Genomic DNA, 13,601 nt, shown 5'->3' on the forward strand with positions numbered 1-13,601 from the left:
ATAAGAAAATATAGTAATAGTTGTATACACTACTAAACTAATTCCAACACATATTTCTTGGCAAATATCTAAATGAACTTGACATTTTGAAACGACAGTAAAGGCAACATAATAATGACGTCATCGTTAGATCACATGCTTCCTTTTCTAGCCAATCAACGCAGAGGAGTCCATTATTGCAATCTGATTGGTCCGATATCGCCCCGGAAGCCACAACAGAGACATGTGGGTGTTTTGAAGCTTTATTTTTCTTGATAGTAGTTTTTCCACGACAAAGCTCCGTAATTATGTTATCAATATATTGGCAACGGGAAATTGTCGTCGTACATTAATCAGTGGCTTTAATATTGTTAGCTGGAAGCTAACTGAAAGCTAACACGTGCCTATATGCGCCTCGGTAAAAGTAAACATTGAATCGAGATGGAGATTCACACAGCAGCACTGGTCGCTCCTGTCACAGCAGTGGAATTTTTGCAAAGCACATTTTTATTGACAGGTAAAACCACTGTATATGTCATCAAATATGTTTGCTAGATACTTTTTAAGGCTTGTTTCCTCCCTAACCCATTGTGCTGTATTTTCCGTGCACAACCTTTCAGGTGAGGGTCCGGTGCTGACAGTGTACGCTCTCCGACCAAGACCCAAAGCATTTGCCATTCTGAGTGTTCTTCAGCACTACAGGATTCATGGAATGCGTCCGCAAAGTTCACTCGCAGATATTAATAGTAAGAGTGCTCATTCTGTATGTGATCTTAAAACAACAAAAATACAGTTAAGCAACAGCAAAAGTGATGTGATTATATCAGTTCCGAAACTGGTTTGAAAATCAGTATGCTTTTCCTCCAATAGCATTTGCTCACACATCCATTTCTTATGTTATGCATGGCTTCTGGTATCTGCAGGAGAGACCTCTGGTTGTGGACAAAGCCTCTATGATCTGGCAGTGTTTGGTGGCAAAGCTGTTCGACTTGTCAGGCTGCATTTGGATGATGAGGAGCGACGTTTGGAGATGCTGAGTCCACTGATTGAGCTGAACGACTGGGTTCTGGATGCTCGCTGGCTCCCTGACAACAGACAGCTTCTGTGTGTGGCTGTGGCCCACAATGGTGCTCTTCTCCTGGATGTTACAACGGGAAGTGTAACGGCTCGCCACTCTTGTGTGGAAGGTTGCCTTCTGTACTCTGCTCTCCTGATCGTGCACCGATTTTGGACGGACACCATTGTCATAGGAGGGACTGTTTTCAATCAACTAGTTTTGTGGAAGCCAGAAGAGAACGGAGGGGACCAACACAAATCCCCAGTTGCGAGGCGTCTCCTGGGTCACCGTGGTGTCATCTTCAGCATCTCCTATCTGCAGGAGGAAGGACTGCTAGCATCAGCCTCAGACGACCGCAGTGTCAGAGTTTGGGCAGTTGGTGCTTTAGGAGGTCCTGGTGGGGAATTCGGAGACTTGAACCCAACTTGTTTAAGGGTTCTGTATGGACATCAGGCAAGGGTTTTCTCTGTCCATATCTCTCCTGGGAAAGTTTTCAGTGCCGGGGAAGATGCGGCCTGTATAGTTTGGGATCTAACTCAAGGTGGAACAGTTTGTCGGACTCTGAAGGGGCACAGAGCTGGAGGGATTCGAGCCCTGGCAGTAAGCACTGCAACGTGTAATAACTCAAACTGGGTGGCTTCAGGAGGAGCTGATGGAGGTGTCCGACTGTGGCAGGTAGCAGAAGGCCAGGAGAAAAAGGAGGAGACCATTGAGAAGCTCAGTGATCTCCGATTTTCAGGTCTGGGCGCACCCAAAGTAGTTTGTTTAACTGGTGAGCATAAGGGTTGGAGGAAATGTGAGTTTGTAGTTTGCACTGACAGTGGAGTTGTGTATGTTCACAGGGCAGGGGAGTGGGAGATGCTGTGGCAGGGTTCTTCTGACTTTCAGTCTTATTGTCTGATGACGACAGTCTCAGTCAAATGCTCGACTGCTGATGTGGACTTGTGTGCTGTGGGAAGCCTCAGCGGCTCCATTTGGGTCTTCCTTGTCTCCCAACCTCACTCTGGGATTCTTCTCAGCGCAGGAACCGGAAAAATTCACAGTCTTATTTGGCAGCAGGGAGGAACACACATGCATTTGCTGGCGTCGGGGGCAGAGGGTCTTGTCTATCGCTGGAGCCTCAGTGTGACATTCAAAGACGGTTCTTTACACCTAAACACATTATCTTGCCGCCCATTTCTTCTCCCTCCATGTGCTAAGCGCTGGCTGACAGCTGCAGTGCACCTACACCCCCAATCATTATGGGTTTGTGGGGACCGCAGGGGCTCTTTGCTTTTGTTTGAGGAAGGAGGTCACAGTGCTGAAGGTTGTATGGAGGAAAAAGATGGGCAGACTTTAACGCCTTCAAGCGTTCTGTTTGGCGTTCATGGCAAAGCAGGTGTGACGTCGGTGTGTGAGTATCAAGGTCTTCTGTACAGCACAGGGAGGGACGGCTGTGTGAGGATCTTCAGGGTGCATCATTCACTATGTGATGACTCTGAAGGAAAACTGGGACTTGAGGTTTTGAGAGTTCAGCGGGCCTGCAAAGGTATGGAGTGGCTGGAGAGGGTTTTGTTTCTGAGCCTGGAGGAAGTTGGATATCATGAAAAGCATGCAACAGAGGATGACACCAACTACTCCAGAGAAACTAGGTTTGTTATTGTCGGTTTTCACGCTGTGCACTTTGTGGTTTGGGATCCAGTGAGACAGGAGAGGCTGATGTCTGTTCCTTGTGGTGGAGGTCATCGCTCCTGGAGTCTGTGGCCTTTTGAGACAGGAGTCTGGCCTGGATATGGAGCATTAGTTTTCATCAAGCAGGGATCTGTGATGGCTTCTCAGCCTCCAGTGGAGATGTTGAACTGGGCTGAAGAGAAGCCTGGAGGATTGGGCCTCAGGGAGGGCATCCATGGTCGGGGGATCGGATGTGTCTGCTGGCTTGGCAGAGTCAGAGCAGAGGAAGGACACTGGGTAGTCATAGCAACCGGAGGAGAGGACACTAGCGTAGCGATCCTTGCTTTGCACCCGAAATCTAGCACGTTAAAAGTTCTTTCCATCATCACTGACCACATCTCAAGTGTCCGAACAATGGTGGCAATAAAAAAGCAGGAAAAACAATCGCTGTCCGTTCTGCTGGTCTCAGCCAGCGGTCGGGCTCAGATCCACTGCTACAGGCTCCTGGTCTGTTTGGATGCGCAGAAACTGGGTCTCACCTGCCAGGTGATACAAGTGGGACACCACCGACTGGATGAAATCTGGGAGAGACGACGCAATCGACACAAGATGGTGAAAATGGATCCAGAACCCAGGTCAGTGTGTAACTACTGCTTCGTCTGTCACCTTCCTCAACCCCTGAATCTGCAGTAGTCAGTGGAGAGCAAAACTCAATTCTCAAATGTTGCTCTACTTTCAGGTATATGTCTATTGCAGTGGTCGGTGAGAAGGACGGTTGTGTTCATGTGGCTTTGGCATGCAGCGACGGAGCCATCAGGTCTGTGCTCCTCCCATTCTCACGTGTCGCAGTGATTCAGTTGTCAGTGTCTGACATGAGTTATTGTGTTTGCAGATTGTTTTCTGTCTGTGAAGCTCAGAGACAGATCGATTTCCTGTGGGAGACCTTTCACCACCAGCGGTGTGTGCTCAGTGTCGCCACCTGCTCTCTGGAGGATGAAGAAGGCAACCAGTGAGTGAGATTGTTTACATGATATAGCTTTGAAAAGTCTATCTCGGTGAATAGGATGAGTTGACAAAAATGTGGTGCCCTAAACTAAAAGAAAAATGTGCAGGTCTGTTATGAACAGGGAAGATGAGGTGACCATTATTGGACCAAAGTTGATGCAATGAGCTGCAGAGTCTTCAATATCTCTGTCTCAGGTGTGCGCTGATGTTCAGTGCTGCTACAGATGGCAAGTTGTCCGTTTGGAAGTTGGCCTCGCCCCCGACCGACTCTCCAACAACCCCCTGCTTCGACTTTCCCACCCACCAGAGTGGCGTCAACGACATCTCACTTTGGATGGAGGACAACAAGGAGGACGGCAGTTGCCTGCTGACTGTTGCTAGCGGAGGCGATGATGGTCAGCTGGCAGTGGTCAGGATCAAAGTTCTGTACTCTGGAGACAGCCAGTTCCAGCTCCTCCTTCTAGGTCAGTCAAGTGTCCCTCTCGCTCACGCCTCCCCGCTGACTGCCCTGAAAATCCTCAAGCCAGGTCTGGTGGTCACCACATCTTCAGATCAAAGGGTTTGCTTTTGGAAGGTCAGTAGTACCAGCATCAGTCACATGGGAGCGCTGTGTTCTCATGTTGCGGATGCTGCTGGACTTGCAGTGTGGCAGGATGAGGAACCTTATGAGAATGAAGCGGTGCGACCCAGTGAGACTCTTGATCCAATTTCTAGAAATGCAGAGAAAGAGGAGGAGGATTCTGAGATTAGACATGCAGAACTGGTTCACAACCGCACTGAAGAAGGACCCAGTCCTGCGCATGGATGGGTGCTGGTGTGTGGGCAAGGTTTGCAGCTGCTGAGAGTGTTTAAATAATGAAGCCCTCTGATGACAATACTGAATTAAAAATGTAGATGTCAGCTCAGATTTAAATGTCACCAGGTTTTTCTGTAATGAAGCAACACATTCAAATCTTTTTTTTCTCTCATGCACTGTATACAATGATGTCGTATTTGGGGGAAAGTCAAGTCAAGTGTCCCTTTTTTTCAACCACCAGGAACATTTGCTGTTAAAACACGTTAATATGAGAGACTATTAAAAGCCGCTCCTCTGTGTTTCTGCCATCTGTGGTCTCTTCAGGGCGACAAACCAGAAAGATTCTGCCGTTATTTATAACCACCACTTCCTCTTGGACGCTGATGACACTAAATCATATCTGATTTTAATTAGAAGACATCATCCGGTTATTCATCGACTTTTGCGTTGTTATTTTACAGTGGCCAGAAGGGTGCTGTGTATTTGTGCTGCTCCAGTGTGTGTAGCTGTGCGGTGGTCTGCCCACTGCAGCTGGTGTCCATGAACATTTTAATATTTCAGCCTCAGATCATGTTTCCCTTTGGCATGAATGGGTCACAGACATCATGTCTCACTGGAAAGAAAAGAGAAGAAAGAGGTCGACAAGATGGAAAAAGAAGAGGGATGAGGTCAGTCAGGCGGAGAAGAGAGGGTGTAAGGAAGACAAGAGCTGTGAGAGGAAAAGTAGCCAGCGAACCCATGGGACGAGGGAGTGAAAGTTCCTGCGATTAAGACCAGAGAAGTGGGAGTTGGCGCATCTCTGTCGTCTGAATTGGAAGTTGTCAAGACAGCTGTCAAGAGCGTTTGGAGACATCCTAAAGGTAAACCCACATTTCTTTTATGGATTTCATGTTTGCATTTTATTTACTTTATGTATGTGTTTTGGTGAAACCTGCTAATACTGTTGTAGTTTATCTTCATAAAGGGTCATGTCACGCAACCGGCTACCGCTCCTCGGTCCATCTGCAGGGAAATCAGGTAAGAAAACTTTCCAAAAAAAAAACTTGCAGTCAGCTTTCAGATGATTTCTTCCTCTCCTGCAGCCAAACCGCCCCGATCCACTCCAGCACTTCGTCGGAAGTCCACTCAACGCAGACGCCACCAGCAGCAGGCCTCCATATCTTCATCCTCCCGCACCGGCCCTCCTCCCATTATTCCAGATGAGAGCATCGCCCCTTGGAAAGGCCCGTGTCTGTCGGAATCTTCCTTCACCTTGATGGTTCCTCCACCACCTCGGCTTCTCTCCCCTCAGCTGCCGTCCGCCCCGCAGCCCACGCCCTCCACTCCCTTCCACCGCAGGAGAGAGGAGGACGGGGAGCTGTTGAGTTTAAGTTTCGACTCCTCGCTTCAGTCGGCAGCGCATGACCTGGATGGTGAAGGTACCACCACACAGCAGTGTTGACCACATAAGGGCCTCATGTGGCCCCCCGCCCGCTCTTTCTCCATAGATCATTAGCTCCTCCAACTACAATGGTCTTTGTTACAGAGGTGTTGTTCAGCTAGGAGCCACATGTTGCTCTTTGAGAGCGCCTGTTCAGCCCAATAGGGATAGCATCAAAAGCATATATTTGTGATGAAGATGCAGTTGCTTTGACTAAATATACATATATTTTTGTATGTTATCAACATGCATACATCAATCTACTGTATGTATGAGTGTGTCATTATTGTTTTGACTGGTAAACCATTCAGAGTGTGTCTCTTTAAAATGATGCACGTTTTCATCTGCTTAATCAGTACATAATTTGTAATGCGATCACACTGACATAAAGGCCCCCAAGTGGACTTCAACCTTTGCAACAGACATGTCCTCTACCCAGACAAACATTCATAACTTCACCTTCTTCAAAAAAATACTGTGTTCAGGTGATGGAGAGAATCTCCGAGTGCTGCCAGAGAGCTGGGCTCCTCGTCCCACCCGCCTCCCCCCACTGCGTCCCATCACCAACCTCAGCTTCAGTCGCAGCTTCACCTTCTCCTTCTTTGAGCTGCCGCAGCACCTGTCAGCTCGAGGTCGCGCGGAACACATCCGACACCTCATGCTACTCTTGAGACAGATCCACTACTGAGTGCTGCTTCTGGACAAAGCTCTACTGACTCACTTGACTCCATGATCTCCACTTTATGTGCTGTGAAAGACTTTGTTTAATTCATCAAACTCATCTTGAAACCCCCATTAAAACACATGATATTTATTTAAATCCAAAACAATTGTTTGTTTTTTAAAAAAGTCGTTTCCTTCCTCTTCAAAAACGTTTTATTATCACCAGTTAGCCTTCTATCTAAGCGAAAGACATGGTAATAATTATTCAGAGAGGACATAAATGTATTTAACAAGTGATTTAACTTTTTATAATGTAAGAAAAATATGTATTATGTTAGGAGATATTTATTTTATTCATGGTTAGAGTGAGAATACATAAATAAATAAAAGTCTCACCATAGTCATTATTTAAACAAATATTTTATTACAGAAAAAAAAACTTTTTAGTTTAAATACACATCCTGCATATCGTTCTTTTTTCATGAATATCATAACAGTGTAGATATATTTGTATAAATTTCCTATAGATCACAAATGTGTATGACAACTGAGAAAATAAAAACCCTTTATTTAATGTGACCTTTTTTTAAGAATATTATTGTATACATGATATACACATGTAACAAAATTACTTTATCTCGTATGGAGATATTGTTTTATTATCCACGTCTTTTCTTTACTTCATATTCATTGCTACAAATACAGTGGGACAGTTCAATGTCCATTTCAGTTTTTGCTAGTTTTCCATGTCCGTCACATTGTTGATCCCTCACACACACACATTCAGCCGGTGAATCTGAAAGCTGAGCTGTGATAATAGAGGCATTCAGAGCGGCTGAATGGGGAGTGAAGGGAAAAAGAAAGGGGCTGTAAACTCTGTGTGACGTGCAGAGTTCAAGGCTGTTCTCCACCCTCCTGGACTCACGTGTGTGTGTGTGTGCGCGCGTGCTTGGACTCTCACTTTCGCATGTGTGTGCTCTTGTGGAGTTGTTTATTGCTGATAGTGAATGGCTCAGCCTCTCTTCTTTGGCCTACCTTTCTTTATTGTTCTTTTAAGATGTGATTAACGGATGACGTTGGAGGGACTCAAGCTCCTCAAAGCCGGAAAAGTTTTGTTTTCAGATGGAGAGTGTTGAAAGAAATGGCCTCCCTCTCTGCCGCCGCTCTTATCTGTCTGTCGCTCTGGACGAGGCTCAGCTGGAGGTGATTGGCCAGCGAGTCGACAGGAAGTCCCCGTCCTTTTTGGAGCGGGTGAAGACACACTGTGGGTGAGTTAAAGGACTCGGTTTAAGGTCTTTGTTAGCAGGATGTCGATCCATATTTACATCTGTCGACCTCAGGTGCTCCTGCAGCAGGTTCAAGAGTTTCCTGTTTGGCATCTTCCCAATTCTGACATGGCTGCCCCACTACTCGCTCAGACAGAACGCCATCCGAGACCTGGTGTCAGGTGTCAGTGTCGGGATCATGCATCTGCCACAGGGTGAGGGAGCACTCAGACAAGACTCATAAATCCAGACTCAAAACATGGCCAACAAAGTAGGAGACTTCTGAAGGTGTCAACATTTAAGAGAGGCTGCATCACCATAAACAGAAGCTGTTAATACAGGATAATAACAAACAGAGAGATTCAGATTGTGCTCCTTCAGTAAGTTGATCATCTGATGGATTCCAAAACTCACCACTCTCCTTCTTCTGTCTCGGGCAGGTATGGCCAACGCGATTCTGGTGGGAATCCCTCCGGTGTACGGCCTTTACACCTCTCTTTACCCTCTCGTCATCTACTTCATTTTCGGCACTTCCAAACACCTCTCCATCGGTAATCTTCATTACGACACTGTAAATTCTTCTTCAGTGGAAATGAAAGTGAACAGAGGGTCACAGCATTGGAGCCTCCTTTGTCCCATTATGACTGAGCTTTAAACGAGCTTGGGGTTCATGATCTCTGGGCTGTGACCAGCCGCGGATTCAAGATGATCCACCATCTTATTGAGGTGTTCCAGACATGTCTGTCTGCGAGGGGTTCCATGCTCACTATAACAAGCCACTTGACCCCCTTGTTTTCACCATTTATTAAACTCTCAAATGGTCCTACATTTCCTCACTAGTTTCATGTGTGATTGACAGGTACTTTTGCCGTCCTCGCCATCATGATCGGCTCTGTGACCACCAACGTGGAGCTTCTTGCGGAGAGCAAGGAAATGAGCAAGGCAGATGTGGAAGCTGCCAAAGTCAACACTGCCGTGCAGCTGACCTTCATCTGTGGCCTCATACAGGTACAGCGGAAACACATGACTCACACTCACCTTCTGGACCAAAAAAAGTCCCTCATTTATTTGTTATTATATACTGTTTCGGTCTGGAACCTCAGTTTTGATGAATTCATTTCAGAAATAAATAATGACTTGGCACAAACAGTCGTCCCACCTGCAGTATTGTGGGTATACAGCAGTTAAGAAACAGCAGCAAAGCTCTGCATTAGCATGATTTTTCAGCTCTTTCTTGCTGCTATTTATATCAAAGCTCATGTTCGCTCCTCAGCTGGTGCTATATCTGCTGCGTGGCGGCAGCGTGTGTCGCTGGCTGTCAGATCCGGTTGTCCGAGGCTACACCACGGCATCAGGTCTCCACGTGATCGCGCTGCAGCTGCCACTCATGACAGGCATACCTGCTCAGAGGCACACTGGGCTGGTGGCGTCAGCACGGGTCAGTAGTAACACACCATGACTCTGCACTCTTATTTTTAGGATGGGGACGGAACCCTTGAACTCTACAGCTGATACCTATGGTCTCGTGTAACTGGGTCGCTGGTTTGAATGGAGGAATCTTATGTGACCTGTCCAGTGTGACTGCAAAGATGCTGGGCACAAACTGTCGTCTTATATGTGCTTTTTCTCCCGCAGACGATAAAAGATGTTGTCTGTGGCGTGAAGAACGCCGTGCCCGGAACTATGTCGGTCTCGGCCATTTCCATGGGTGTACTCATCGGAGGGAAGATGCTGAATGAACGCTTCAAGGAGAAACTGCCGATGGCCATTCCCTGCGAGCTGTTGCTGGTGTGTGACACACACAAACACACGATGGTCCAGCAGATGGGCACCACAGTGATGAGCTCGCGAGTGACTCATAAGTCTGTTCATGCTTGTGGAGCGGAGTGTTTTCAACCTCTCCCAGTTGAATGAAGAGAATTCCCTCTCTTCTCCAGGTCGTGTTCGGCACCATCGTGTCAGTTCAGATGGACCTGGCTGGGGTGCACAAGGTTCAGGTGGTCGGGGACATTCCCAGTGGGTCAGTTGAGCAGACGCTGCTTTGTATGGACTGTATATTTGAATCTTAAGTGAGTCATGTCTCATCGTCGCCTCCTGCAGCCTGTTGCCCCCCGTCCTCCCCTCGCTGTCTCAAGCCAAAGAGCTCTTCCTTCCAGCCCTGTCGGTGGCTCTGGTCGGCTTCAGCTTCCTCTCAGCGATAGGCTCGGTGTTCGCCCACAAACATGGCGACCAGTTTAACTCCAGCCAGGTGAAACAGCCTCTTCACAGTTCGATCGATGACGGTCAGGTTGAGCTTGTTGTGTTTTCAGGACCTGCTGGCCTTGGGTTTGTGCAACGCCGTCGGAGGAATGTTGAACTGCTTCGCGGTCAGCTGCTCCTTCTCGCGCAGCATGGTGCAAGAAAGTATCGGTGTCAAATCACAGGTGGCTAAAGCTTCCCAAAATACACATTCTCTTGAGCGTTCATCTCATCTGTGTGTTTCCGGTCTGATCTAGATGGCTGGGTTGGTTTCAGCTCTGATGATTTTGACCATCCTCCTGAGGATCGGCCATCTTTTTGAGCAACTGCCAAAGGTAATAGGAAGCTGTTTCGACCTTGATGTCAGACTGGAGACGAACAAAACAGTTTTATGATGATTATTTCCATGGGTCCACTGACAAAACCCCCAGACTAATAATGCACTGCAGCAGTTGAAGCAGGTGTTTCAATGAAACAGGCAGTTTGTCATCATGTGTTCCAGGCGGTGCTCGCTGTGATCATCGTGGTCAATCTGCAGGGGATCTTGGCTCAGTTCAAGGACCTGTGTGTGCTCTGGAAGTCCGACCGACTTGACCTGGTGGGCCTCTACTTCCTCTCCAGTCTGGAGGCTTCCTTCACTCTTTCACCATGTGGTGTTCCACAGCTTGTTTGGGTCGTGTCATTGATCTCCACTCTGGTCCTGAACTTGGACCTGGGCCTGGGCGTGGCTGCTATCTTCTCCCTGCTCACATTCATCTACAGGACGCAACAGTCAGTGTAATGTTGCATCATTTTATTGTTCTTTCATCGACCTAGGTTTCAGTCGTAACCGTAAACGTTAGGTTTGAATTGCTGTTTTTTTGTTGTACTCGTTGTGCTGTAGTTATCATGTCATAATCATTCCATTAAATCACCAACGGAAAGCATCCCATTCACAGGCCATTTTATCAGCTCACCCTGCTGTCCTTATTCACATTTCTCATTGTCCTTTTCTCTCATCCCGTCGACACTGTGCAGCTCATCCACTCTTGTCTTGGGTCAGATTCCTGGTACAGACTGTTACAGAGACGTGAAACTGTATGCTGAGGTAAAACTGGGACATTTGACGGCAGCATTCTGTAGACTGTGTGATGAGATGAAGTCATTGTGGTTTACACTGCTTTCTTGTGCCGTGTATTTAGGTGATGAAAGTTAAAAGCTACTGATTCACCTGTTTTTCCCAGGCTAAGCAAGTTCCTGGTGTGACGATCATGTCGTGTTCCAGTCCAATTTACTTTGCTAACTCGGAGCTCATGTTCAGCGAGATCAGAGAGGTGACGTTCACACCACGGCGGCTTATTCTCACTTGAATATGTTCCATACAGACATCGAAAATGATGGAGGCTGTCGTCTCCCTCTTACTAGCTGCCACTAGAGCCACTGCTGTTGTATTAGTCTGAGTTTTTTTTTAGGAAATTTTAACCTATTTTCCGCTGCAGGGTGTGAGTCGCGGTGTCAAAGAGAACCCGGCTGAAGACCCGAGTCCCTCCTCCTTCCCTCCGTTACTGACCCACACTCACTACCTAGTTCTGGACCTCAGCTCTGTCAACTTCATGGACTCGGCAGCCATGACGGCTCTGTGTAAGGTGAGGAGATCCGCCTACACTTTCCCCTGGAATACTGCGGAAATGAACTCTACACTTCTACACAGTACTATATTTTATAACTCCAATTGCAATGAAAGCAACTACAATAATGGCGATTTGAGACGCTTCTGTCTGCTTTGACTGATCCCTGAGTTTCACATCCCCCTGATAGCAGTTATCGCCTCTCCTCGCCGCGCGGTGATAACGCTGATCCATCAACATGTGCCTGACAAGAACAAAGATAATATGTGTGTCGACAGGTTGTGGAGAACTTGGAGGTCCAGGCTGTTGGTGTTTTTCTAGCAGCATGTTCAGGTCAGATTCTCCACGTCACATGACGTGTTTTCATGTATTAAATTGCAAAATAAATGTGCAAGTGAATTAGACAGTGATTTCCTGCTGATGAAGAGTATGATAAACACGGTTTTTGTTTCAGCTGTGGAGATTCCCATCACCTCTTTGATGGCCTCACTCATCAGGGTGCAATAGTAATGACTACTAGACCTGACGTGTTGAGAGTGGAGACTTGTTTAGACAAGTCGGATAGTCAACCGTGTAACCTACACTTCATATAAAATGCATTTAGACATCATAAACCTCTGTATGTGGGAAGAAACCGGAGTCCCAGAGGACTGCGAAGCTCCGGCACTAACCACAAACTACACTGTGTTCAGTGTTGGGAAATTAAACTTTTTATCTTTGTTTATGATTACAGTAGTGCTGTCAGTTGATTAAAAAAAATCAAATTTATTACAGGCTTTTGTAATTAATTAATCGATTTTTTATGTCATATCTGCTAAAGGTCTCTCAATTTGAGTTCTAGGATATAAAAAAAAATTGTTGTGCATGACTAATCAATTGAATACAGTAAGAAGAGAATTTGTTATTGGTGAACTGTGCTTCATAAATGAAATCCAAAAGTAAAGGTCAAGCACGTCCGCAAACCGCCAGGTGCATTATTCAAAAATGTAAAACAAATACAGCCATACAATCAAATAAATAAAATAAAGTTGTCTTCAAAAATGTAAAACAAATACAGCAATACAGTTAAATAAATAAAATAAAGCTGTCTTCAAAAATGTAAAACAAATACAGTGATTCAGTTAAATAAATAAAATTCTGAAATAAAATAAGGCTGTTTCAAAGAGGCACTTAAGCTCAATGTAGCAATTCAAAAATGAATAATAGAAGTATAACATGCCTCTAAATATACACTATAATATAAATACTTGTGTACCAACAGAGAGGGTGATCTCGCAGCTTCAAACTCAGGGTTTCATACCAGACCTGCTGTCCAGGTCGCAGCTCTTCCCCTCTGTCCACCACGCAGTCCAGCGCTGCCGCTCTCTCCTGCTGCAACCTCTCCAGGTACGACACCGCTCAAAGACACAGAAACCAGTTGAAATTTCTTTAGAGAGGAAAGGTGGATACAAATGCGCTGAAATATTATGTTTGTCTGAGAGAACGTTCGTTGAATTTAGTGACATCTAGTGGTGGGCTTGTAAATCGCCATCTTATTTGTTCCTCAATCATCCCAAAAATATTCTGTCTCGCCTGACCTGTGCAATGACTTCTCAGCTGTGCATACATGTTTCGATATTCATTGACGTTTGGCGCTTTTCTTTCTTCTCAGGAAGTCAACCCAAACCTCAACATTGAGCCGATGACGACCGACTGCTAGTTTGAATCTATACGGGGGAGAGCAAAGCCATCCACTTTTACTGTGACTCGCGTGGCTTGCTGAAAACATAGCAAGTTAGCTGGAGGTTTTGACTGGCAAAGAGGGGACACTAGATTTGGTCTGTGAAGAGCTAGAATGTTTATAAAGAAGGTATCAGTGGGATTTTTAACAATAAAGAACATTTTGATATCACATGTGTTTTCATTCATGAGGCGCACCAAC

At 46.2% G+C, this 13,601-nt stretch overlaps 1 protein-coding gene across 4 annotated transcripts; it reads left to right on the forward strand.

Annotated features, from left to right (window-relative positions):
* Window positions 1-217: 217 nt before the first annotated feature.
* On the forward strand, window positions 218-13,548 carry LOC128749694 (solute carrier family 26 member 6). Of its 4 annotated transcripts, none has more exons than XM_053849556.1 (21): window positions 4,544-5,347; window positions 5,437-5,504; window positions 5,570-5,905; window positions 6,393-7,838; window positions 7,911-8,050; window positions 8,276-8,386; window positions 8,695-8,843; window positions 9,109-9,273; window positions 9,471-9,623; window positions 9,773-9,855; window positions 9,936-10,083; window positions 10,145-10,258; window positions 10,331-10,408; window positions 10,576-10,671; window positions 10,738-10,850; window positions 11,091-11,160; window positions 11,297-11,386; window positions 11,552-11,698; window positions 11,959-12,013; window positions 12,942-13,066; window positions 13,332-13,548. In XM_053849556.1, exons 4-21 carry the CDS (start codon window positions 7,693-7,695, stop codon window positions 13,377-13,379), a joined length of 2,031 nt encoding a protein of 676 aa, XP_053705531.1. In that variant the 5' UTR covers window positions 4,544-5,347; window positions 5,437-5,504; window positions 5,570-5,905; window positions 6,393-7,692; the 3' UTR covers window positions 13,380-13,548. The 4 variants fall into 4 exon arrangements, 2 of the variants coding, with proteins under 2 accessions (XP_053705531.1, XP_053705532.1); XM_053849557.1 differs by having other exon boundaries at window positions 10,738-10,844; XR_008412969.1 differs by lacking the exons at window positions 7,911-8,050; window positions 8,276-8,386; window positions 8,695-8,843; ... (12 more) ...; window positions 12,942-13,066; window positions 13,332-13,548 and adding exons at window positions 218-496; window positions 600-725; window positions 903-3,321; window positions 3,426-3,503; window positions 3,579-3,695 and having other exon boundaries at window positions 3,887-5,347; window positions 6,393-7,686.
* Window positions 13,549-13,601: the final 53 nt, after the last annotated feature.

The sequence above is a fragment of the Synchiropus splendidus genome, chromosome 18 (genome assembly GCF_027744825.2).
Source record: "Synchiropus splendidus isolate RoL2022-P1 chromosome 18, RoL_Sspl_1.0, whole genome shotgun sequence".
Lineage (NCBI taxonomy): Eukaryota > Metazoa > Chordata > Actinopteri > Syngnathiformes > Callionymidae > Synchiropus > Synchiropus splendidus.

What these genes read in the sequence shown, in the direction of transcription:
- LOC128749694 (XM_053849556.1), top strand. Translation starts at nt 7,693, where the DNA reads ATGGAGAGTGTTGAAAGAAATGGCCTCCCTCTCTGCCGCCGCTCTTAT. An exon ending in TACAGGACGCAACAGTCAGT is followed by an intron (nt 10,851 to 11,090) that starts GTAATGTTGCAT and finishes GACACTGTGCAG; the next exon opens with CTCATCCACTCTTGTCTTGG. An exon ending in TCCTGCTGCAACCTCTCCAG is followed by an intron (nt 13,067 to 13,331) that starts GTACGACACCGC and finishes CTTTCTTCTCAG; the next exon opens with GAAGTCAACCCAAACCTCAA.